Genomic DNA, 26,865 nt, shown 5'->3' with positions numbered 1-26,865 from the left:
AAAGTCTATGGGTAGTTTTATCTCAACGCCAGATGTTTCACTGTAATAATCATTGTCATTGTTCAGTGGTTGACATTTAAATATTTTTTATTTATGATCCAATTCATACTAAACTCATTAGATTTAGACGATAATCACATAGTTGTGTTGTTAAAAAAAGTTTAAAATTTAGAGAATTCTAAATATTGTCTGGGAATATATTATGGCTAAATATTGTCTGGGAATATATCATGGCTAAATCAAACACACTGTGAAATACTGTGAATAAAGATGGCTTGCCAGGCAACGAAACATAAACCTACAGCAGCTAAGTTGTCCGAGAGGTCCATAAAAATCGACCCATTTTTACAGAATAATTCATTAAGATATTGTTATGTGGAACAGTAATAAAGATGGGTTGCCAGGACACAAAACATATGCAGCTAAGTGACACAAAGTGTCCATAAAGACTAACACATTTTTATGGTTTTGTAGTTAATGGGAGCATTTACACAACACTAAAAGGGGAGTCGCGGTGTCTAAGTTGGTAAGATGCAGGCTCGCTATCCTGGAGGTAGCATGTTCGATCCCTGCATTGGCCGAGAAAGTCCATCTGGATTTTCTGATGTGGTTCCGCCTTGTGAGGAAAGAGGTTCCATGTATACATAGGCGTGGAGATCGCTAGGAAGTTGGAGTTTGCCCAGGCAAAATGTCCCCCTTAGCACACTGTATGGCGCATTCCATGTTAAACCCCATTTCATTTCATTTTTGACACTAAAACTGATCAAGGGCAACAACTCATGAAGGAGTTATCAGAAATGACTATAAACACTGTGTATAAATTTCAAGTAAATCAGTTGATAATTTTAACCCAAAAGTTATTGTGGATGACAAACAGAGAGAGAGAGAGAGGGAGCTCAGAGAGAGAGAGAGAGAGAGAGAGAGAGAAATGGGGTTTAATATCCCCTCGACACAAACTAGGTCATTTCAATTTTATTTCAATAATTCGTTGCTTGCACGTAGGGGTCTTTAGCAGTGGGAAGAAACCAGAGGGCCCAGAGAAAAACTACGAGGTTGGACAGGCGACTCTACTCCTTGTCACGTACAACTGGGGAATCGAAACAACGCCAGTTGACTTAATGACAGACCTTATGATACAGTGCCCACGTGCTAACCATTCGGCCACCCAACCCCCCTGGATGCCAAACAGACAGACAGGAGTGACGACAATATACATTAACCACAATTCAAAATCTTGTTTCATTAAAATCATGACATTGAATAGACTTTAACACTAACAAATACTCAACTATTCAAACTACTAATAAAATAAACATTAATTACAACCAAAGTAACAAAGTTTACACAGAAAAGTTTAAACATTCAAAGCTTTATCTTTATACCTTGTGACATTAAAAAGAAACGAAATACATAATAATTCACTTACGGAAAGGTCCTTAAAGGGATGAATAAGGATTCCTAATGGTAGCCGTGCCTTATTCAATAATGTAGATGTCTGAGGCATCGCGTTTAATGTACACCGAAACACACTGAAAATAAAAACATTACAAGTCTCATTTCAACCAACTATTTACATTTCTGAGAACTATTATTACAGGGAAATCATAAAAATAAATTTAGTTTACATTTCAAACCCAAGGACAGAGAGAGAGAGAGAGAGAGAGAGAGACTCCACTTGAAACAAACCAGGTCATTTTGCGACAAACATATGGTTCAATTTTATTTCAATAATTCGCTTGCGAAAAGGGGTCTTTAGCAGTGGGAGGAACCGGAGGACCCAGAGAAAACCCACAGGGTTGGACTGACGACCCTAATCCTTGTCACGTACAACAGGGGAATCGAAACCACGTCAGTTGACTCAATGACAGACCTTATGATAACCATTCAGCCATCCAACCCCCCCTCAAACCATTGTTGGAAAACTGTTCAAATCTGTTGAGAATCATAGAAAATTATTGGGTTTCTACTGTCACGTAGTTTAAATTGGTCTGTCTAGATTAGATACTGAGTGTTGGGTTTATAACTGTTTAGTTTCACAGGCTAATTAATTACTCAACACGGCTCTAGAAACAATTTTAAACAGTTATAAACCCAACACTGATTATCTAAACATTAAATACAGAAACTTCTGCCAAAACAACACAACACAACACAAGATACTCGGAAGAAATTTCTTGGCCAACACTGGGATTGAACCAAGGACCTTTGGGTAAGTAAGCCTTACGCAATCACGCAAAAAGGGAACATTTCCTAAACAATCTGATTAAAACACAGATCCTATTTCGTTTCGTTCTTTATAGTTCAAAATTTCATTTTACTTGTCTTTACCACACTAGGATCTGGAAGAGTTGTAACATAAGCTGTGTTCTTGTTGATGTGAAGGATTAGCCAATAAAACGGTCTGTTGCAGCGAGTTCTTGGCGTGCGATGCACGGAACAGTGGTTATTCCAATAGAAACATCAATGGTGATTGGTTAATCAAATGTCTGATATCAAAGGGTCAAAAGCTGTTCGTACGACCCCTGACGCTACCTTCCACTATAACCGGTCAGATCTTCATGTAGTGGAGACCATCGAAAGTATAAAAAGAAAACGAAACGAAATATAGATCTGTATTGTAATCAGATTGTTTCCTTGTAACCGACTGTCAATACTTACTCGGGGTTACAATGTACTTTTTTAAAATCGTGTTGTAAATTTGGTTTTACTGTTTCTAAACCTTCATGGTGGATAAGATGCCGTTCGTTCAACAGATTCACTGCCGTCTGATTCTGGGGGCTTTCCTGAAACACACAAAATATTGAAAGAATTAGTATTGATTCAACCAAATACACTTACTGGATTGCAGAGTTTAAATAATTGTGTATCCAACCAATCACAGCAGTCTATCTATAACCAATCACAGCAGTCTATCTATAGCCAATCACAGCAGTCTATCTATAACCAATCACAGCAGTCTATCTATAACAATGTTAAGAAATCTGTTCCAAAACAATATATCTGTTTCTTATTTTTGCGAAAGACACACCATTCATTATCTTTGAAGTCCCTCAACATTTTAAAACAGGCCTGTTCCAAAACATGATATTTGTTTCTAATTTCTATGAAGAAAAAATCATGTTGAAGGCTGTCAATAATTTGAAACCAATACTATTAAACATGTTCAAGGTATTTCATTTCGTTATCTTATTTACCTATGGTGATAAGATAGAGAGACAGCCCAATATGTACAAAAGGGGACCTCTTCTTTTTTTGTCCCATCCGAATAACAACACAAATTTCTTCTTGTCAGCCCCCAAATTTTGGAAGAGAAATGAAATGAAATGGAGTTTAACGTCCTACTGCTCTGCTCCTAACCTGGGCTAATGAAGACGGGTATACGCCATACAGTGTGCTATGAGGGAAATTTTGCCCGGGCAGCGGCACTACGGCCTACTCTTATATCGAATTCCAACTGCCAAGGGATCTTTTACGTGCACTCCAATGTGTACACGGGACCTCGGTTTTCCGTCCCATCCGAACGACTAGACAGCTTTCCTTGTCAGCCCCTCCGTCCTGCATCACTGACAAGGGAGAACCACGCCGGAAAATCTGGATGAACTTTCTCGGCCAATGCAGGGATCGAACACCCGACCTCCAGGCTAGCGAGCTAGCGTCTTACCCACTTAGCCACGTGATCCCCAAATTTTGGAAGAGCTTTCCATGTTGAATAAGAAGAACCAATCTGGTTAAAACACGGATCCTATTTCGTTTCGTTTTTATAGTTGAAAATTTTGTTTTACTTGTCTTACTACACTAGGATCTGGAAGAGTTGTTATCATTGACATGTTCTGGATTAGCCAATGATACAGTCTGTTACGGCGAGCTTTAGGCATGTTTTGCAAGGAACTGTGGGTAATCCAATGCTGATATGTTAATCAAATGTCTGACATCATAGGTCAAAAGTTGCATGTAGTGTAGGCCATCGAAAGTATAAAAATAACGAAACGCAATATAGATCGGTATTTTAATCAGATTGAAGAATAACTTACGTTTAATCCCAGTTTATTAAAATTAGAAGTTAAATGATCAGGGTTAGGGTTTGAATAACCAGAGTTTGGTGCTGGTAACGTTTGTGGCATCGCAGGTGACTGCAGGTTACCGTAGGGAGGTATCCCAGAAGGAGCTTGATACATTTGATCTCCTGCTTTATTCCCGTAACTACCAGGATAATTTGGCGCTATTTGACTTTCTTTTCCAGCCTGAAATAACAAAAACATCAATAGAGAGAGAGAGAAATGGGGTTTAACATCCATTCCACACAAACTCGGTCATTTCGGGACTAACATATGGTTCAATTTTATTTCTATAATTCGCTTGCGCGTAGGGGTCTTTAGCAGTGGGAGGAAGCCAGAGGACCTGGAGAAAACCCATGAGGTTGAACAAGCAACCCTACTTTTTGTCACGTACAACCGGAGAATCAAAACCCGCCAGTTGACTCAATGACAGACCTTCTGATACAGCACGCACGCACACACTAACCATTCGGCCATCAAACCCCCCAATGATTGGTCAACTCTTATTAGTAAAATATTTTCTGTAAATAAAACCTACTCCTTGTGGATACTGTCTTCTTCCAGTTATTCCTGTTGACCTTTGACCCATATCTTGACCAATGGGAGGCTGACTAGCAAGAGGGGAAGGATTATAACCTTGTGGAGGGGATGGACCACCTGAAAACAAACAAAAAGTAAATATGATAAATTATTAATGTTATATATATACTCAAGGTGTGTATGATACATTCCTTTGAGAATTTATAAACCATTTTTTTCTTTTATTTTTTTTTTGTTGCTTCAGTAACTAATTGCCACTCTTAAACACCCCTCAGGTGTCTTGTCATTTTGCCCCGTACAAATTTGTCAGACAGGGGGGAAATAATGGTAAAAAGTCCAGAGAAATTTTTTTGGACAACCTGAACACCACAACTAAACCCTGGACTTCTGGTTTGTAAATCAGAGCCATACTAGTTAAGGATACATCAGTCAAGAGTTTATAAAGAGTTGGCCATTTTTGTTATAATAATTTAAAAATAGATGATAAAAAAAGAAAATGTTGAAATTTTCAGTCAAATTACTTTGTTCTGAATGGAATTGTCACTGTTGGAAGTTTGTACTACAAATAGGCATCAATTGTATCTGCACCGTCAATGAGAATTGGCGATCATTTGATTGACAGATGATAACTCCACCCACGTATTCTCGATTATCAAACAACATGCTCAATGGCTATGGTAGCCTCGCTTACCAGGTCTTTTATCACCAGTTTCCGGTAGTGACATTAGCTTGGTCCGCCATTTATTGATTTAATTTTAACTGTTTAAATCCAAACTGTATCCAAGCTATCTGTGGGTCTTGTTGTGTAAATTTAGGTCTAATTAATAATTTCTATAACATCTGAAGCCAAAATAAAGACCTGCAATAGGCAGATTTAGCTCTTACATAATGTATGTTTAAGTGGAACCTTTTTGACATATTTTATCAGTGTAAATGATTGATTGAACTCACCCTGTTTATTTGGTGTAAACTGTCCCTCTAAAGCATCGTACGTTTGTCCACTAACTGGTGTTGCTGCTCGAGATGATTTGTTAGATGGTGGTCCTGGAAAAACATTAAACAAGAATAAATAAAAAACACAACAATTTATATGGAAAACAATCACTGGTTTATACCCATATAGCACAACGTTTCCAGAAATGTATTCTCTTATCATTATCAAGTATAATCGATTATGAATATATAAGTCAGTCAACAGAATAATAAAGTAATATTTAAAAAAAAATATTTTGAAAATTCCCGGGGGGTGGGGGGTTGGATGGTCGAATGATTAGCGCATGCACATTCAATCAAAAGGTATGTCATTGAGTCAATTGGTGTGGTTTCGATTCTCCGGTTGATCGTGACAATGTAGGGTTGCCTGTTCAACCTTGTTGGTTTTCTCCGGGTCCTCTCGTTTCCTCCCACTGCTAAATACTTCTACGCGCAAGCGATTTATTGAAATAAAATTGAACCATGTTAGTCCCGAAATGGGCAGGACCTAGTTTGTATTAAGTGGACGCTACCCCCCCCCTTTTTGAAAAGTCTGTATGTTTTATATCGGATATACATGTGTACATGTACCGATAAAGATAATGTATAATTGTATCTAATCACTTCATATGTTATGTGGTAGCCATAAACTCAATATTTAAAAACCTGTCATACAAGGTGGATATTGATTTTACACCAGTTGTATAAACTTTAAGATTTATGATAAAATATTAACATCCAGAAAAATCAATTTTTCATTACAAAAATATCAACTTTTAAAAGTTATCTTTTCAAAATAAAAATGGGATGTATTTCAATATTGTTTGTTACAGTACCTTTCTGTTATTTTACAGAGAGAGAGAGAGAGAGAGAGAGAGAGAGAGAGAGAAATGGGGTTTAAGGTCCACTCGACACAAACTAAGTTATTTTGGGACTAACATATGGTTCAATTTTATTTCGTTAATTCGCTTGCCTGTAGAGTTCTTTAGCAGTGGGAGGAAACTGGAGAACCCGGAGAAAACCCACAAGGTTGGACAGACGACCCTACTCCTTGTCACGTACAATCGGGGAATCGAAACCCTAGTACTAATCCAAACCCTAACCCTAACCCTGGACCTAGCCCCAATACTTATCCTGACCCTAACTTAACATCTAGCCAACAATCATGTGCCCTAACCTTATTCACATCTCAGCGACCTTGACAAAAATTGAGCTGGCCTTAACAAATAGATTTAGACCATTGGTGTCTAAAAGCAATATTGAAATGAATAGGCCAATCAATATTAGCCCATATCATTCGATTTTCATTCAGAAACATTTTATTTGAAAGAAATACAAAACATGCATACTTTTCAAAGCAAAAATAAATTAATACTCTAGCAGGAGGGGTTCCACATATTAAAGCTGGGTCAATGAATAGTGCTAAGAATTATTCAAAATAAATTAATATCTTAGCAGGAGGGGTTCCACATATTAAAGCTGGGTCAATGATTAGTGCTAGGAATTATTCAAAATGAAATGTCAATGAATTACAAAAACTTTAAAACATAAAACTGTGACATGCATAATGAGCAAAGTGCAAAGATATGGCTATTTACAGTTAATACTCTATGCTCGCTTCGTTTTTAAATACGCTGATCGGCAATTAAAGGATTTTGAATTCAATACAAACAATAATTTTGTGCAGGTTGAATATCAGTTCAAAAATGGTATTTACAAAGACACGTGTTAAGAAGATGAATTAAAAATTTCACAACAATTGGCATCGGACGATATTAACAAGATCTTGTCACCTATCAATACATGTAATTACGAGATGTAAACGGAGCTAGCGCTAACCCTTACCCATGACCTTACCATATCCTAATTCACAATCCTCGGAAATAATCACATGCCCTAACCCTGTTTACATCTTGTGACCTTGAAGAAATATACATTTAGCCTTGTCAAACAGATCTGAAGATATATAACTTATTTGGTAAAACATTTATAGTCAGGAGGCTCAGTGCAGACGGGTGTCCATCAAATGGGCATAAAACCAGACCCAACTTCTCTATAGTCAAATTTTGCGTACAATACGATGCCGAGTGGTAAACAGTCCGCCGATTATCTACTGGTGTTACTTTGATTGTTTTCTTATCAAATGTTAAATAATCAATTTGAGCAGCATGAATTAAGCCGTGGAAAAATTAGATAAGGTTTGAATCGTGGACTTGAAATTGTGCAGAAAAATCATCCATCAAAATTGGGCCAAGGACAACCTGCACCACCTACATGAACGAGAGAAATTATTCGGAAGATCTAAATGAATGAATATATAAACATGATCCATACGTAGTCATTGTTTTTCTATATTTCATTGATGAGCTGAAAAAAGTCCCCACCCACTTCTTAATTTGCAGAAGTCCAAAATTGCTCCCTCAAAAATGTTCTCCCAGTCTGATCAAGGCGAGTAATTTGGTAACCAAGGAGAGTAATTTGGTAACCAAGGAGAGTAATTTGGTAACCAAGGAGAGTAATTTGGTAACCAAGGCTTACCAAGGAGAGTAATTTGGTAACCAAGGAGAGTTATAAATCATAATAACGAGATATTACTTTCATTCATAATAAAGAAATGAAATGTGGTTTAATGTCCTACTTTTCTGCATCAACTGGGCTAATGAAGACAAGCATATGCCATACAGTGTGCTATGAGAGAAAATTTGCTATATCGAATTCTAACTGTCAAAAGTCCTTGACGTGCACTCCAATGTGTACACAGGACCTTAGGTTTCTGTCTCATCCGACAGACTATACGCTGTCCCTGCACCACTGATGAACTTTCTGTCAACAAGGGAATCACAGGTTAGCGAGCAAAGGTGTTACTGAACCACCGAGGCCCCACCTTAGAGTAGTAGATTTAGAGTCTACATGTTTATAGCCAGAACTTCAGTCTAAGACGTATATATGCAATTACACTGTCACTTTTGTTAATGATATAAAATATTGAAATAATGGAGACTGATTTTCATCTGTCCAGTACTCACAAATAAAATTCTCTACTCGATAAGGATTAACGGGCTCAATAGCACTCAAGCTTGATCAAGCGCCTTAAAAAAAACAATGACTGCATATGAACATTTTATCTGCCATTTTTATAACAAAATGTTGACCAATGACTGCTCTGATGTTAGAATCAGGACATGTAGATTGTATTAATGAAGAACAGAACCTTGTTAATTAAGAAACTTGTTAAGAAACTTGTTAATTGATAGAAAAATATTCAAATTCTAAAAATAACTAATCTAAAGACACTACTATATCCTCAATAAACAGCTTGAAGGAAGTCACAGAATCTTTGTTTTACAAATACAAAAACGAAAGTCGACTACACAAACTGTAATATATAGAAGACAAGTTATCTGCTGTGTAATAACTAAAGAGAAATGAGATGGGTAAAGATAGGAAGAGTTATCTAACCTGATCCGGGAGTTACGCCAGGGGAAAGATGCATGGATGACCCTATTTGATGGGAATACTGAGCTTGACCATGATAAGGAACTGGTAATTCATTAGGTCGATCTAGAACACAGAGTAAATAAAATACTATTAATATTTATTCTCACGATCGACTGGTATAATAAATCTGACAGAAAAACAAAAAGAAATACTATTAATAACAGTTTCAACACCGCGATTGACTGTACAAGTAGGCCTATATCTGACACACACACACAAAAAAAAAAATCATTTTTAAACAAACTGTAAAGAAAACGAATCATCAGAATAGGTATTTATGAATATTGTAAGTTTTAATTTGGTCTGTCTTTGAGATGAAAATGATGTACAGTCCTAGAAATAACGGTTTTAGATGTACCTGAAAAAATGTCAGGCACTAATGAAATAGGTACCTGACATTTTCAACTTAGTGCCGGACATGTATTAATAATATCAATAAAAAAGATAAATCAGTGCCAGACAAAATGACAGGCACCAGAGGTTTAGTGCCTGACAAATCCCGAATCTGTGCCTGACATTGTCTGTGACAGGTGCCTTATTTCCAGGCTTGACCAGGTAAAATGTAAAATAAACCATATAATTAATTTATGCAAGTTGAAATAATGTAGGCCTACCATACTACATGAAAATGTATGTTGTGCATGAAAACAAAAACAAATATATTTAGCACATCCATCGAGCCATTTAATCAGTTACCACAGGCTCAGTGAGTAAGACATTAGCCTCCTAATTCAGAGGTATATCTGGTGTGGTGCTTCTTGTCAGTGGTGCAGGACCAAGGGCCTGGCTAGGGACAATGTATAGTCATTCAGATGGAACAAAAAATGGGGCCCTGTTCACACATTGGCTCATATTGTGGGTTTTTCAACTAGAAATCGAGCCACTGGAATTCAAAGGTGTAAAAAACGTGTAAAAATAAAATATAGCAAATATATTAAGTGATAAAATTTAACAAACCACCTTCAAACTGAAAAAAATGATATACATGTATAGCCAGCAAATGAATGTATTAAAAGGAAGCATGCTTAAAGCGGCCAATCATGCTCAATTAAAAATACAAGCGACACACATGATTTATGTCGTTATTTGTTGTTACATCGAGAACCATGTATAAAGAGAGACTGATCCTCTAGTACCTCAAATGACATTGAGTACCCGAATGGGGAGAGAGAGAGAGGGAAATGGGGTTTAACGTCCACTCGACACAAACTAGGTCATTTTGGGACTAACATATGGTTTAATTTTATTTCAATAATTTGATTACGTGCAGGGGTCTTTAGCAGTGGGAGGCAACCGGAGGACCGGGAGAAAACCTACGAGGTTGGACAGGCCACCCTACTCATTGTCACGTACAACCAGGAGTACCTGAATGGCTTTTTCGTCTAATCCTAGGACTATGTACATGTAATCACAAATTCTTACACAGTTCACACTAGAGAGAAAGAGAAATGGGGTTTAATGTCCGCTCGACACAAACTAGGTCATTTAAGACTAACATATGGTTTAATTTTATTTCAATAATTCGATTACGTGTAGGGGTCTTTAGCAGTGGCTGAATGGTTTGCTGTGCACGCTGGATCATAAGGCCTGTCATTGAGTCAACTGGCGTGGTTTCGATTTCCTGGTTGTACTTGTCAAGGAATAGGGTCGCCTGTTCAACTTCGTGGGTTTCCTCCGGTTTCATCCCACTGCTAAAGACCCCTACATGCAACCAAATTATTGAAATAAAATTAAACCATATGTTAGTCCCGAAATGACATAGCTTGTGTCGAGTGGACGTTAAACCCCATTTCTCTCTCTCTCTCTCAAACTTACAGATTGGGTAAGAAAATGGTTACCATGGTAGCACTTGATGACCAGCCTCTCTTTATATATGACTCTGGCAATTATATCTAAAAGCTTACCACTCGATCCTAATGCTGTTGTATTATTTATCATGGATGGTGGACCAGGCGGTTGCTGGGAACCAAAAGATGATGGAGGTGCTCCAATATTATTAGAAACTGGAGGTCTTGTCTGTGGTGGAGCTTGACCATATGATGATACTGGTGGCATTCCTCTTCCCATCACTTGGGGCATTCCCACTTGAGGTGGCATCCCTTGGTTATTCCCAGGATGAGGAGACATGCCTTGTGCCATTGAAGAAGGTGGCATTCCTTGTGCCATTGATGAAGGTGGCATTCCTTGCATTGGAGGTGGTCCATGTCCCATTTGAGGAGAAGGAGTTTGACCAACCTGAGGCGGTTGCATCCTTTGTCCCATTGAGGTTGGAGGGAATCCAGTCGATTGTCCCATTGAAGGGGGCATTCTTGGCAATGAATTTGTAAGAGGTGGCATTCTCTGTTGATTGGGGTGTGCACCAGGACCCATTTGAGGTCTCTGCCCCATTGTTTGTGGTGGCATTCCTGAATTAGAAAAGTTGGATTGCGTTCCTGGTTGGCCCATCGATGTGGGAATGGCTGGAGGTGGTGTTCCACTTGGACCATTCATAACACCACGTGGTGGACTATTTGGCATAAAGTTTCCTTGTGAATGTCCATTCAAGGTTCCAGGCTGCCCCATGCCCATGTTTGTGGGAGGCTGATTAAAGTTTTGGGGCATTACTCCACCTGGTGGGGGTAGACCAGGACGTGGAGGGCCACCCATAGGCGGAGTCTGAAACTGTCCTGGAGGTCCATAAGAATTAGCGGTCATTTTTCCCGGACCTGAAAAACACAACAAGATTGCAATTAGACTTTTAAGATCTGCTTTGGTCTCAAAAAAAACCCACAAAATGGACAAGATTTAATATGGTACATGTATCCGCTTTCATGTTATGGTGTTGTCTCAGGGCTGACAACCAGGAGAGAGTTTAAACCGGCGAAGGCCCATTCTTTGCATAGCTTCCATTCCTGAACCACTAGGTTACCTTAAATTATACAGTAGACCGATCACAGATATTTCTACAGTTGTGTAGGTCTATCATTGTTTTGAGAAAATGTTTGATAATTATCGTGCAATAACAGGCTGATTGTTTCTTATTGTCTGTACCATCATGGATCATGGTGCTCTAATACAATCAAACGGCTACCCATCTGCCAAATGGCAACCGAGTAATGTTATCATTTCTAATGTACGATAACTTGTGGCTCAGTGGGTCAGATGCTGGCTCGCTAACCAGGAAGATTCACACGCTCACACATTTTCCCTCATAGCACACTGTATGGCGTAAGCCCATCTTCACTAGCAGAACATTTCCACGTACACGTATGATGCAGTAACTTTTTAGCTTCATAATTTAAATAGATCGAAGGTGCCTCGAAAGATGTTATCATCATTCCATGCCTACAGCAAGCAACAAGTGATTACCCAAAATAATTTAAATCGATCGAAGACGTTACGAAAGATGTTATCATACAATGCCTACAGCAAGCAACAGGTGATTTCCCAGACATAATATGAAGATCATACTGTCAGTCACTATCTGCTATATCATTATTATCATCTTAATTGTCTTCTTGATCTTTTGTCTCTCTCTCCTGCCGCTATAATATCAATTTATCAAACCTAATATTTAATTTAGTATAAAATATGTATCCTATATTTGTATATACCTTGATTCTGTTGTATCCATTGTTGGGGAGGACCGGAACCTCCCGTTTGTGGGCCAGGAGGGGGTCGATATTGTTGAAAATTAGATCCAAATGTCGTTGGATTTGGCTGTCTGTGATCCGCCATATCTGTCTATATCACTTAAATATCATTGATCTTACTTCGAAATACTAACTGTTCTGATCACAATAATAAAATCTTTTAAAAATATGTCCTTTTTTCTGGTTAATTATGAATGAAACAATTAAAATGCTACGCCAAAATCATATTGTTGGCTGTCTTTGCGTTGTACACGGTATAAAACCGGATGTACCTTGTAACATTTTGTCATGCGCAACACACCTCAACGTGGCAAAATTAAGGGAGGTAATTTTTACAGGAAAGCACCGGTAATTTCATTTTTACTTTTTCGGAGGAAATCATTATAGAATATTAATCATGTCCCTACCGAACTTCAATATTTAATGTGCATGATCAAAATTAAATGGAACAAGTCAGCTGTCCTTCGCGACCATATAGCCAACAACCTTATGAAACTAAAACACAAATTGAAAGTAGACAATCTGTCCCATGACATTATAAGTTCATATCTGGTGTTGAAAGTTCCAGCCACTCTATAAGAGGCACCGGAACGGCGGGGCTATGGGTGCAAATGCGCCCCTGTCCCCAAAAGCACGAGGTAATTGTACCGCTGCCCTTACTTTTTTTGCTGAATGTCCTTTAAAATGTTTTTCGTACTGCAGCGCCAGCAATTTGAATTAACCTTTATTAAATTATGGTCGTCATATTGACTTGATTAGTATACATGTATAGTATGTCTCTTTCAGCTGTTATTCTGGATATATTTAATTGACACGTTAACACTGTTCGTCATGTGCATTTTGCATACAGAAAGTCCATTGGCCATATAATACGCTATTTTACCAACGTTTTTATCTAATTGTTCGGATGCAGCTATGGAGGGTGTGGCGCCAGGCAGTGAAGCTTACTCTTCCGGACACCTGTTACCACCTGTTACACGGTGAACAATCTATTTGCTGATACCGTTTTTTTAGGACTACGAATTTTGTCTAATGGTTTGGATTGTTCGTATACTACTTGGTTTTATTTTATTGTCTGACCATCCTTCTCGCTTCAACTCTTCCCCGATTTTTACAACATTGGTTGCTTAGGTTCGTCTCCAGTTAGTGAGTGGAGACTTCAGTGTGGGTTCGCACAGTTTGCTTCTATTCATAAAAATCGTATTGACGAAATAGATTTATACAAGATAGTTATAGAGCTCATTGCTAGATCACATAAGGTGTAAATTATACAGGGGCGGATCCAGGATTTTCAGAAGGGGGGGGGCGTGCTGCCCCCACTTGGGAGTGCGAAGCCCGGCCCTCGATGGGCGGACTGTCGGGCAATCAACCAAGTCACCAACCGGCTCGTTTCGGAGTAAATTACGACGGGGATCACTACCATTTTTAAGTATTTTTGTTCTCCTTTCCCGCAAATTGTTCGCCTGAAGGGGCGTGCGCCGGGTGCCCCCCCCCCTTGGACCCACGCCTGATATAGGCCTACCTCTGTTAAGTATATTTTGCCGTACTACTATATGTCATGATAAGATTTTATAATTTTGAATATAATGAAATTGTACAAGAACAGGATTCGATATTTTTGGTTATTGATTCCAGTGATCTGGGTTGTATTTTGACCTGATAGGTTTTAACTAGTAGCCTGCCAGAAGACGTCGATATCATCGTTTCTGCACCCGATTTTCAAAACTTTTCTCGGGGGAGGACGGACCTCCCTCAACCGGGGGAGAGACACCCCCCCTCCGCCCCTTGGACGTTGCGGCGCCCCTGGATAGTTCCAATGCCGCAGTGGAAATCAGGGATCCACGGTGACCCGGTGAGTAAGACGTTGGCTCGCAATACTTGACGTCCCGTGATATGAGGAGAATTTTGCATGTGCGGTGGCACTATGGCCTACTCATATTCAAACTGTCATGGGATATTTTACATGCACACTAAAAAGTTAAAAGATAGATTGCCAGGCAATGAAAGATACGCCCACAGCAGCTAAATTGTCAGGGCAGTCAACAAGAGTTGTCGCGTATTTTTACTTTTTTTTTTTTGGTAATGAAACATTTATAGTTCACTAAAATCCGATTAAGAGTAACTACTCATTAAGTAATTATCAGAAAATCATTAGAATTTGTTTGGGCCATGCTGACGTTTAGTATACGAAATATTTAATATCGTGGATTTAGCTGATCAAAATTGTTCGTTTCAAGACCTTAAACTCTGTGTATAAATTTGAAGTCAAACGGATATTAACTTTGACCACAAGATTTTTCAAAGTGATCAAGAGCCATAACTATGGCAGTAATTATCAGAAATCGCTGAATATCAATTGGCTTCTTCGTCTCATAACCATAAGCACTGTGTATAAATTTAAAGTCAATCGGATATTAACTTTAGCCTCTAGAGCTTCCACAAGATTTTTTGAAGTGATCAAGGGCCATAACTCTGACAGTAATTATCGGAAATCGTTGAAAATCAAGACTTCTTCATCTCCGACCTTAAAAAAGTCAATCGAGTATTAACTTTAGCCTCTAGAGAGTTCACAAGATTTTTTGAAGTGATCAAGGGCCATAACTCTGTCAGCAATTATCGGAAATCGCTGAAAAACAAAATGCTTCTTCGTCTCAAGACCTTAAACACTGTATGAATTTAAAGTCAATCGGATGTTAACTTTGGCCGCAAGATTTTTTGAAGTGATCAAGGGCCACAACTCTGGCAACAATTATCAGAAATCGCTGAAAATCAAAAGGCTTCTTCGTCTCATGACCTTAAACACTATGTATCAATTTAAAGTCAATCAGATATTAACTTTAGCCTCTAAGCGTCCACAATGACCGACGAACAGGGGCGACGACAATATACGATCACATTTCTATGTGGGCGTATAAAAACTAGAGACTTTCCTGTTCAGATCACCAAATAGTCATTTCCAAGTGCTGCCAATCCCTATTAGAGATTATGTGAGCAGAATTGTCAAATGTTCAGCCAAGAGGACTGAACAAAATTAGTATCTTACTCCATTTGTGCATGATTTGCCTCCCAAAATTAACTGTTTTGAGGTATCCAGGGTTTTTTCAGCTTCTCAATTGCTCTTTCTGTAGAAATGTTTGCAATTTGAGGTCCACTTGGCCTGGAAACCTTCCACTGTTCTCGACTTCAAACAGTCTGAGATATTTTTCCAACATGCCTCCGTTTCTGTTATCTCCCTAACAGTTCCAACTGAGCTTCTTTAGACAGGCTTATGTGGTGCATAGTGTTTTAGGGAAATTTTACTCAGACAATAGCGCGGGGGAGGAGGGGGGGGGGGTCTTCAATTTCGTTTCATTTTTTATAGTTCAAAATTTCGTTTTACTTGTCTTTACTACACTAGGTTCAGAAGAGTTGTTATATAACCAGCGTTCTAGATGATGTAAGGGATTAGCCAATGTTGTGGTTACGTGGAGTTCTTGGTGTATGGTACTTGGAACTGTGGGTATCCCTCACATCATCCAGAACAGGTCAAATGATAACTCTTCCAGTTCCTTTTAAAACAAAATTTTGAACTTTAAAAAATGAAACGAAATAGGATCTGTGTTTCAATCAGTTTGTTGTAGGCCTACAATATGTTTACAAATTACTTCTTAAGAAAACAAAACTACATCAACATTTAATTTTTTTTTATTTTGTATTTTGTATCAGAAAGTCATCTGTTAATTTAATAAACTTTCTGTTCCTGTTTCTGCACCCTGACTGGTTGATGGTGCTTGTGGAGATGATCTGAGAACTCTTGGAACGGTTCCTTGGTTAGAACACTGTCCTTCCACATGTCCGGGCTCAAGAATTTGTATGTCTTGATAATGGCAAAGAAGGTTGCTTTGGCTGAAATGAAAAGATCATGAAATTGAAATGAAATGGGGTTTAACATCCTACTGTTCTAATCCGACTGGGCTAATGAAGACAGGCATATGCCATACAGTGTGCTATGAGGGAAATATTGCCCGGGCAGAGGCACTATGACCTACTCTTATATCGAATTCTAACTGCCAAGGGATCTTTTACGTGCACACCAATGTATACACAGGACTGCGGTTTTTCATCCCATCTATTAACAATATTATGATAGTTGAATCCAACCAGTGTTTTTGTGGGAAAAAAAGTTTTTTATTTCACAATGGAATAATGCATGAAGGTGGGGGGGGAGAGAGAGAAATGGGTTTTAACATCCACTAGACACAAACTCGGTCATTTTGGGACTAACGTGTGGTTCAGTTTTATTTCAATAAATTGCTTGCACGTAGGGGTCTTTAGCGGTGGGAGGAAACCCAAGGGCCTACTCTTTTACACACAATATCATTTAATAAACTGTATCTTAGTTTTCTAGTCCATCCAAAGACTAAACACTGATCTCTTGTCATACAGCCGGGGAATTGAAACCACGCTAACCATTCGGCCATCCCTCCCTCCCCCCCCCATTACAAGAGGAAACCGGTCCATCTTATTCTTTTTAATACTAAAGACCAAGGTTACCAAACACTACATAAAATTTCTGTGGGTCCATCGGACTTGGCCGCATTCTATTATTAGCCTAGAACAGCAACAATCACAGTAAGATGGCGACCATATCGATTGAATATTTTCGGAACAAAACCATCTCACTATCAACTTACCAAAATTTCCGATGGTGGAAGTGGCACCTTTACAAGAGGTGTAGCAATCATCAATACCGGCCATTGTTAATAACTTTCTGGGAACAGGAGCACTGACGATACCAGTTCCTCTAGGGGCTGGAATCAATCTTACTAGTACACTACCACATCTACCTGTTAGCTGTAAGTTATAAAAAATATATCGCGTTACAAAACACTATAAGCCTTTCAGTTCTAACTATAATAGTTTAAAAATTGTTAATGAAAAGGGAATATGTTGAAAATTGCAGTCAAATTACTTCTGAGTGGAGTTATTGCTCTAAGATTTAAATAGAGCTGACAGTTCTTGCTGTCAAATTACTTCACGCCATACAGTATTCTATGAGGGGAATTTTGTCCGGACAGCGTCACTATGGCCTACTCCTATATCGAATTACAACTGCCAAGGGATCTTTTACATGCACACCAATGTATACATGAATATCGGTTTTTTGTCCCATCCAAACGACTAGACAACTATCCTTGCCAGGCCCTCCGTCCTGCATCACTGACAAGGGTTAACCACGCCGAAAAATCTGGATGAACTTTCTGGATGAACTTTCGCAGCCAATGCAGGGATCGAACACCCGACCTCCAGGCTAGCGAGCCAGCATCTTACCCACTTAGCCACGTGATCCCCGACCGTTATAAGAGGAGTGGTTGAAACTTTATACATACCTTGCAGGGTACTGTGTGTGGTTTACCGATCTTGTTACCCCAGTAACCTCGTCTGATGGGAACAATTGATAGCTTAGCGGCAATGATGGCACCACGAATAGCTGTGGCAACTTCCTTTGAGCATTTTACACCCAAACCAACATGTCCACTTGAATCTCCAACGGCAACGATAGCCTGTAAATTAAAAAGAAAATGTAATTTTTGACCAGGGAGTTACTGTGAAACTAAGCTCATCATAAAGACACAATTTCTTCAGTATCAATTACTGGTTATCTCCCTTCAATTAGAATGGATACTTGCAGTTAACAAGCTTTCATTTATAACCAGTTTAACGTCCACTTGACACAAACTTTGTCATTTTGGGACTAACATATGGTTCAATTTTATTTCAATAATTTGCTTGCGCGTAGGAGTCTTTAGCAGTTGGAGGAAATCAGAAGACCCGGAGAAAACCCACAAGGTTGGACAGGCAACCCTACTGATAGTCACGTACAAGCAGGGAATCGAAACCACGCGACTTGACTCAATGACAGACATTGAGACATGTTAACCATTTGCCCCCCCCCCCCCCCAAGTCATTTAGAAAATAGGGAATGTATACAGTGTTCTATGAGGGAAATTTTGCACGGACAGTGGCACTACAACTTCTCTTATTTTAATTTCTAACTTTCAAGGATTCTTTTTTACATGCACTTTTGCACTACAATTTGTACATGGGCACTAAGTTTTTCATCCATCCGAACAATAAGACACTGTTCATTCCTTGTCCGGCTCTCCGTTCAGCATCATTGATAAGGGGAAACCATGCCAGAAAGTCCTGATGAACTTTCTCGGCCAACATCTGGAGCAAACCCAAGACCTTGTTAGCGAGGCAGCGTATTACTGAGAGACCGCTTCTTCCCATAAGCCAGTGATTCGCAACCAGTGTGCTGCGAAATTTTAAACGGCACACTAAGAAAATGGTAAAAACCAAGTGATCCCAAGTGAGTATTCACTTGTGTCCAATGATAAGTTCATAGCTGTGTTTTTCTTTATTTAGTTTGAGTCTATGACCAAGTGATCCCATGTGAGTATTCACTGGTGTCCAATGATAAGTTCATAGCTGTGTTTTTCTTTATTTAGTTTGAGTCATTCTATGTGTCTATGACTATACTCTCTGTCTACGGATGTATTCTGTCTGACTTATGTTTTTATTTAGCAAAAAATTCAAATATTTTTCATATATATTTAGCCAGGTATGCCCCTATTTTTCATGTGTTTCAAGGTGTGACGTTAGCAAAAAAGGTTGAGAACCACCACTGCCTTGAAGGTATTAAAATATTTGATTTACCTTGAATCTGGTTCTCTGACCAGCTTTAGTTTGTTTCTGTACAGGTAGAATCTTTAAAACTTCGTCCTTTAATGTTCCTGGAGGCAAGAATAAATCAATGATTTCGAACTCCTGTAATAAAAACAAATGACTACTGTATAATTGATATATCTCCAATTATGAGAGAGACTAGGTCATTTTGGGACATAGTTCAGAGCGAGAAATGGGGTTTAACATCCACTTGACCCAAATTTGTTCATTTGGGACTAACACATAGTTCAATTTTATTTCAATAATTCGCTTGGGCATAGGGGTCTTTAGCAGTGGGAGGAAACCTGAGGATCCAAAGAAAATCTAAGAGGCTGACAGGCGATCTTACTCCTTGTCACATACAACTGGGAAATCGAAACCACGCCAATTGACTAGGGGTGATGATTTTCCGTGATCGCGGAAACAACGCGGAAATCGCGGAATTGTCCACTCATAACGGAATTTGAAATCTCACACGGAAAAAGACGGAAAAGCCGATATTTTGCTGATACTAAACACAAACTCAAAATAATTTTGCAGTTATCCAAGTATTTCATCTTTTTATTCATAAAAATCGGAAATATTGAATGATATCGCGTGGTTTTGTTACTGTCTATTTTAGTATTTCGCTACTTTCATTTCATCATTTAGGAATCATAATTTTAATCGAAACGAAAACCCGTCTTTCATGTATCCCATTATAAAATTACTCTGTAGTTTAACTTGAATTAAACATTGTCTTAAAAAAAACTTCTGTCACTTCATAAAAGTAAAAATCGTTTCATTTACTTCTTATTTTACTGCCGGGCTCGTGACTCGTGTTTATCCGCATTAACCACGTGACATCAGAAATATACCGTAGCCTTGTGAATCCATCCCTTATTCTCGAAGAAACGGTAGTAACTACGAAGATGTCTGGATAAATCGCGACTACACCTAGCAGCTGAGAAAAATGGCTTCGTCTGCTAAAAAGATGAAACGAGCTCACGAGATGTAATTTTCTGTTATTTAATTCGGGAAACAGGTTTAAAGAATAACTAGTCATTGAACATTACAAGTCATTCACAATTCAACATTTGTTATCATTGGTTTAAAATGATCCATTTTGTAATAAAAGGCATTTTAAGATGTTTTATTCATTTATTCATAAAATAACATTTTATCTCGAAAAAACGAAATATGGTCAGCTCTGAAACGGAAAATAACGGAATTAAAAATACTTAAAACGGAATTTGCTATTTTCTGAAACGGAAAATCATCACCCCTAATTGACTTAATGACAGATCTTATGATACAGCGTGCCGTGCCGTGCCGTGCCATACCCCCCCTCCCAACGAATTTCTAGTAGTTAATCATTCAATTCAGTCAGCCGGAGGTGTATCATTTATAAAACAAATGACTAAATCAAAGCTCTCATCATCTTGAATGATTACCTAATAAACCCAGTCGATCATGAATTAAATTAAACTTAGTGAAAATGCAATGAAATGGGGTACAGCACCCTATTTTTCTGTCTAGACAATGCTAATGAAGACTGACATGTTAAGACAAATTTAAGGAAAATTTGGAAGGAAAGTGGAGCTACATTAGAGAAATTTTTAAAAAGAAATTGGAGCCACAGCATGCTCTTTCGGGTTTTTCAAATTCCAAATGTTAAGGGATCTTATGTGCACTAAGGATTACTTCCATCGGCATATGTCATTACGACATTAGGGAAATTTTAGAAGGAAAGTGGAGCTACGGCATGCTCTTATTTTAAACTCCACAGTTGAGGGATCTTTTCCGTGCACAAAGGATAACTTCATTATAAGGGGAGATAAGTACAAACCTTGATGGGAAGTGAAAAGAGGTAAATCTCCTCCAAATTCTTGATTTTTAAATCTTTTACAAGACGTCCTAGTTTTGTGGATGGCAACCATTCTTTATCTTCTTTAGCTCCCCGACCTCTACCACGACCCCTTCCACGGCCACGACCGCGACCTCTACCTCCTGAACCAAATCCTCCACGGAATCCACCTCGACCACGATCTCCGCCTGCTGGACCACCGGCTGGTGCTGCTGCTGCTGGGGCTGCGTCCGCCATTGCTACAAAACAAAAATAAAGGAAAACAATAAGCCATCTGGCATCTCAATTAATTTCCAAAAAGGTCATATTTTCGACAGGATTCTATACTAATACATGCCATGTGAGAACGAGGGAGGGGGGGGGGTAAAAGAACCGATTTCAAATATTGCACGTAGGGTTCTTTAGAATATAGAAGCTAGTTGAGTTAGAAAACAAAACCTTCGATTGACAGGCAGAGGCGACCCAAACCTGCTCAGTAACTCACTGTTGCATACAACTACAACTAAGTAAAAGCGTAGCCGGTTAACCACATCGCCATGGCCTTGGGGACCTGTACACGCATTTACCATCAATTTCACCAAATATTATCTGTTACATACTTTATTATTTCAAAAAGAACTGTTCGATTAGGCAAAGAGCAGTCTCGTAATTTCGATTATCATAAACTTGAACCAAATGAATAAGTGACCATTTATTTCAAGTAAAATTTGAAGAAAAGCGTAAATTATTCCAATTATAATTGAAATAATTCAAGGGAAACATAAACCAACCATATTATAATACATTTATTACATGGCTTTTATTATTTATTTGGGGATGGCTCAGATTTTTACAGATTTTTGAGGGGACAACGTGTAATCCACCTTTCCACTTACGTGATTATTTTTAGAAGAGACCGACTTCCGGATTTTATCAAGGGAGACAAGTCGCCCAATACTCCAGGATTCAGACTAACTAAATAACTGTTTTTACAGTAATGTTGGGGTTTTTTTTTCGGTTTACCTCCGAACCATAAGAGAAATATTGATCAAGCAACTACTAGTATGTATCATTCTTATCTTTTTTTTAAAAAAAAAAAATCGTGAAACAGTTGTCGATTGTAAAGTACCTTTTCTTAAATACATCCATATCTAGAACGCAGGGGGTGGGGTGGGGTGGGGCGGGTGGGAGCTGTATCATAAGGTCTGCCATTGAGTCAACTGGCGTGGTTTCGATTCCCCGGTTGTACGTGACAAGAAGTATGGTCGCCTTTCCAATCTCGTGGGTTTTCTCCGGGTCCTCCGATTTCCTCCCACTGCTAAAGACCCCTATACGCACAAGTGAATTATTGAAATAAAACTGTGTTAGTCCCGAAATGACCTAGTCTGTGTCGAGTGGACGTTAAACCCCATTTCTGTCTATCTGTATCTAGAACGAGAAATGGGGTTTAACGTCCACTCGGCACAAACTAGGCCATTACGGCACTTAAATATGGTACACATTTTTTATTTCAATATTTCGCTTGCGCATACGTAGTGGTCTTTTTTTAGCAGAATGAAATGGAATGTGCTTTAACGTCCCACTGTTCTGCACCGATTTGGCTAATAAAGCGGCAGCTACAATATTGAAGCAGTGTCTTGTCTTGTTCGCCGCTACAATTCATACACTCTGAGCTAGACTGTACTTTGCGCAAGTAAAAATAGCTTCAAATCCAAATTCTCAACACATATCATCACAGTTTGCATGGAAATAAGTAATTATGTTACAAATAGTGAAGAGTGCACCACTGAAATAGTTACCGAACAGTTTTTCTACATTTTCCAGGTGAAGTTTAATCACGTGTGTGTTCTAATTCTGGTTTGACGGCCATTATAAAAACGACGGAAATTTCGCATAGCTGTTGGGTTTAATCAAATCATATAATTATATGGTAAGGTTTCACCTTTTTTCAATGGGAATTGGTTTATTATATGTTAAGATATGTGCAGTACAGTTTTGTGTCAGTTTAATTGGAAATTAAGGGACTTGTAGAATGGTTGACATAAACCTTTTTTATATGTCAACCATTATTTGAATGCACGAGATCTGACTTCTATAGAATGTGTGAATCCAATAATTAAACACACATTATTCAAGAGCTAAATCTGCCTATTGCAGCTCCTTCTTTAGGCCTGAAATGTTATCTAAATTATTAATTAGACATTAATTAACTTGTCCAGACCATAATCAACTCTCGATGGCATCAGATTTCTACGATATTAAATAGATTAGAATGGTTCAGCGATACTTTGATTTAATCAAATATGGAGGACCGAGACTCAGCTTCGATCAACCAGTACGGTGGTTGAAATTATTGCACACGTCTGTCAAACCTTCAAAGGCTAATATCTTCGCTTGCAATAGAGTAATTTGAATGAAATTTTCAAATTATTCATTTTACATCATCTTTAAAGATACAATATAAACCTATTATTAATTTTAAGAGCAAAAAGTTTACCAATTTTTGTTTCTGAAGAAAAAAGGATAAATCTGAGGCTCTAGGGTGAGAGCCACATTAGTGTGTTTCCTACTTAGGATTGGGTTTTCTAAAAAAAAAAAAAAATTTCCACTATCCCGTGGTTTAGGGCTAGGGGTTCTTATAACTAGTTGATTTTATTTACTAAGGGTTAGGGCTAGGGTTTGATATGGTGTTTGCTTTGTGTTAGGGCGAGGACTGGTGTTATTTAGTCTAAATTACTGTGCCCTAGGGTGTCGTTCAGATTTTTATTTTTAGAATATGCAATTATAAGTTTCTGTGTGAAGATTTTCGGTCAATTTTCTTGGAGATCAGAATAGTGTTTTCTGATGATTTTGGATGCACTTATACATATCCACCAGCAAGTTCGTCCGAACTGATGTTAAAAGATGTCTATATTGATGTTGTTCAATGCCAGAAACTAGCAATCCCCATTGATAAACGAAAGTTTTAAAACTCTGTCAACGAGAGATGAACACTTAGAGAAATACCACACTGATCAACAATGAATAGGCCGCTACAATCACTGATAAGGATGACATCGATGCGACTTAATGAGCCACAAATATTAACTTTTTTCCTCCGACAAATTAAATTCTAAAACATTTTTTTATGTATTAGAAAAAAATAATAAAGACGTTTGAAGTATTTGTAGGTAAAAATTATTTCCTGTTTTAGTGTAAATGGGTATTAAAATGAGTTAAAGGCGCAATTCTGCTCGAATCATTAACGTCTTATGTAAACAATGCACGCGCCATTGAGCCAATGATTGACGCCGCGTGGTATGACGTCATGTGTTGAAGACAGTCATCTTTTGCAGAGATATAAGAAGACTTTCGTAATACTCTGTGAAACAGATATGTATAATACGTGTAAAATATAGGTTAACATTTAAAAAATGTCATGCGTCATCACATAATATTCTAGTGGCATTTAGAAACTGGAGAGAGCAATAAACTATAACACATATATTTCTCCTTACTGTTAGTTTTCATTTTTGAGTGATGTCTGTGTCACTACAGGCCCTGGACTTTACAGCCCCCCGTCTCATATGTACGTTTGTTTATGATTTCTGAATATTGTTTATCGTGATTTTTTTGGTGTGGTTGCCCCCTTGTCAGTGAGGGAGAGGAGTTTAACGTCAACGCAAGAGAGAGAGAGAGAGAGAGAGAGAGAGAGAGAGCTAACTTAACGTCCACTCGCACAAACTAGGTCATTTCGGGACTAACATATAGTTGACTCAATGACAGAACTCATGATACGCTCACGCATTACATCATTTGCCCCACCCCACCCACATGTATGGCGTATGCCAGTTTTCATTATCCCGGAAGGTGCAGAAAAATAGGACGTTAAACCCAATTCCATTGATACTGCACGTTGATAGGGATTATAACATAATTTGTCCAACAAAATACACTCCATCACCCTTGGTGTAGTTTCACAAACAAGATAGAATATGATATGATATGACAGCCAAAAAGGTAAATAAAGTATCAAATTACCATCCATGTCGTTGATTTACGTGATATGAGTGAGAGAGAGAGAGAGAGAGATGCCATTTCGGGACTAACATATGTTTCAATTTTATTTCAATAATTCGCTTGCGCATTGGGGTCTTTAGCAGTGGGAGGGGAAACTGAAGGACCGGGAGAAAATCCACGAGGTTGGACAAGCGACCCAACTCCTTGTCACGTACAACCGGGGAATCGAAACCGTGTATATGGCGTATGCCCGTCTTCACTAGCCCGGTAGGTGCAGAAAAGTAGGACGTTAAACCCCATTTTATTTCATTCCAATCAGGTTGACAGGATGTATAGATATATATGCTAATGAAGACCTAATCTCATTCTGGTTTAAAGACCACGAGATAAGAATTTATTGACATTTATATAGTTATTTAACAGATGTACATATCCAATTAAATAAATTGAGATATTATTTTATAATGGTGTTAGCCTTTATCAACCTTTGTATGATACGCTATTGTCATGCATACCGTCGCGTCCAGATGTGCTGGCAATAAAAGCTCATCGGAGCGAAATTCATATCGTCGGTGAAGTGTCAAAAGGATGTATCTAAGAATTTCTAAAAATTAAGAAATAAAACCTTTTGTATTTCAAAATTTCCACAAATCAAGATACAACATTTGGACACATGATACCCAGAACAGTTCTAATTGGCGTAGAGATACACAGCTTAGACAGAAATGTGCATTTTAAAATATACAAAAAAGTGTATTTGACTAATTTCCAGAGAAACACACTTTTGACACTTCACTGACGATACAGAACGAGGTCTGGCAGCAGATTAATGGCCTGTGGTTTTAATGTCTTGTCAACACTCTTATTTGGGTCCCTTCCGAATGACTACGCACATTTTTCTAGCCAAGTCCGACAAATGAAGGGCGGACTTACAAAATACCGAGATTCGAACCCGTGTTATTCCTATTAGTTACGCTGGCAATGCGAGGTAAAGGAATTTTGTCCGGACTGGAATGATTATTAGTTATGGATCCCTATCCGAACGACAGTCCATACTTTCCTTGTGAGTGCTATATGCGCCGGCACGACGTATGGCGCGTGATGTCGATCGGCTGGTCGACTGGGTTGGCGTTCACCAACTAGCATTTACAGGTGATCTTTAAAAGGTATATTTTGTCAACCCACATCTTTGTTCACAGGTACTTTTGCATTCTTCAAAGTAAAGCTTCCAGAGCAGTCCCCAGCAATGAACTCATATAACATATACACGGTCAATGTATATTTCAGAGGAATATGTACCTAGTCGGTATATTCCTGCAGATATGCTAGAAAATTACTCGACAATTTCCGAAAATTTCCCAAAGGCGGTGCAGAACGACCCCCCCCCCCCGCTCAACCCCAGAATTCATAGTCAGCAAGGGGGAGCCACCATGGCTGGATAGGTAAGACGCTGGCTCACTAGCCTTGAGGTCGCATGTTCGATCCCTGCATTGGCCGACGTGGTTTCCCCTTGTCAGTAGTGCAGGACGGATGGTACGAAAAACCGAGCCCCGCGTATACACTGGCCATAGTAACACTGCCCGGGGAAAATTTCCCTCACAGTACACTGTATGGCGTATGTAGCCCAGTGTAGGAG

At 38.6% G+C, this 26,865-nt stretch overlaps 2 protein-coding genes across 4 annotated transcripts in view; both read right to left on the bottom strand.

The window, feature by feature from the left end:
- Positions 1–12,958, bottom strand: part of LOC126810045 (protein transport protein Sec24A) — a 33,290-nt gene extending 20,332 nt beyond the window's left edge. For 2 of the 3 annotated variants that reach the window (XM_050534979.2, XM_050534980.2), the window contains exons 1-8: positions 12,659–12,958; positions 10,970–11,770; positions 9,027–9,128; positions 5,547–5,639; positions 4,594–4,712; positions 4,032–4,241; positions 2,659–2,783; positions 1,427–1,529 (exon numbers count right to left, since the gene is read on the bottom strand). In XM_050534979.2, the coding sequence (XP_050390936.1) occupies positions 1,427–1,529; positions 2,659–2,783; positions 4,032–4,241; positions 4,594–4,712; positions 5,547–5,639; positions 9,027–9,128; positions 10,970–11,770; positions 12,659–12,782 (1,677 nt within the window). In that variant the 5' untranslated portion in view covers positions 12,783–12,958. The remainder of the gene's footprint in view (positions 1–1,426; positions 1,530–2,658; positions 2,784–4,031; positions 4,242–4,593; positions 4,713–5,546; positions 5,640–9,026; positions 9,129–10,969; positions 11,771–12,658) is intronic. The other variant, XM_050534982.2, reaches the window with a different exon arrangement.
- A 3,407-nt stretch (positions 12,959–16,365) lies between these two features.
- On the bottom strand, positions 16,366–21,512 carry LOC126810131 (40S ribosomal protein S2). The gene is made up of 5 exons (XM_050535121.2): positions 21,234–21,512; positions 19,397–19,507; positions 18,067–18,240; positions 17,371–17,530; positions 16,366–16,582 (listed from the first exon to the last, which is right to left on the bottom strand). Exons 1-5 carry the CDS (start codon positions 21,486–21,488, stop codon positions 16,419–16,421), a joined length of 864 nt encoding a protein of 287 aa, XP_050391078.1. The 5' UTR covers positions 21,489–21,512; the 3' UTR covers positions 16,366–16,418.
- Between the last annotated feature and the right edge of the window lie 5,353 nt (positions 21,513–26,865).

Source organism: Patella vulgata, chromosome 2 (genome assembly GCF_932274485.2).
Source record: "Patella vulgata chromosome 2, xgPatVulg1.2, whole genome shotgun sequence".
In the NCBI taxonomy this organism is placed as follows: domain Eukaryota; kingdom Metazoa; phylum Mollusca; class Gastropoda; family Patellidae; genus Patella; species Patella vulgata.
Note: the sequence above shows the minus strand (reverse complement) of the source record. Positions and strands in the feature narration are given on the sequence as shown.

Coding starts and splice junctions, on each gene's coding strand:
- LOC126810131 (XM_050535121.2), bottom strand. CDS start 21,488: ATGGCGGACGCAGCCCCAGCAGCAGCAGCACCAGCCGGTGGTCCAGCA. Junction 19,508..21,233: donor TCTTTTCACTTCCCATCAAG/GTTTGTACTTAT, acceptor TTTTTATTACAG/GAGTTCGAAATCATTGATTT. Junction 18,241..19,396: donor GTCAGAGAACCAGATTCAAG/GTAAATCAAATA, acceptor TTTAATTTACAG/GCTATCGTTGCCGTTGGAGA.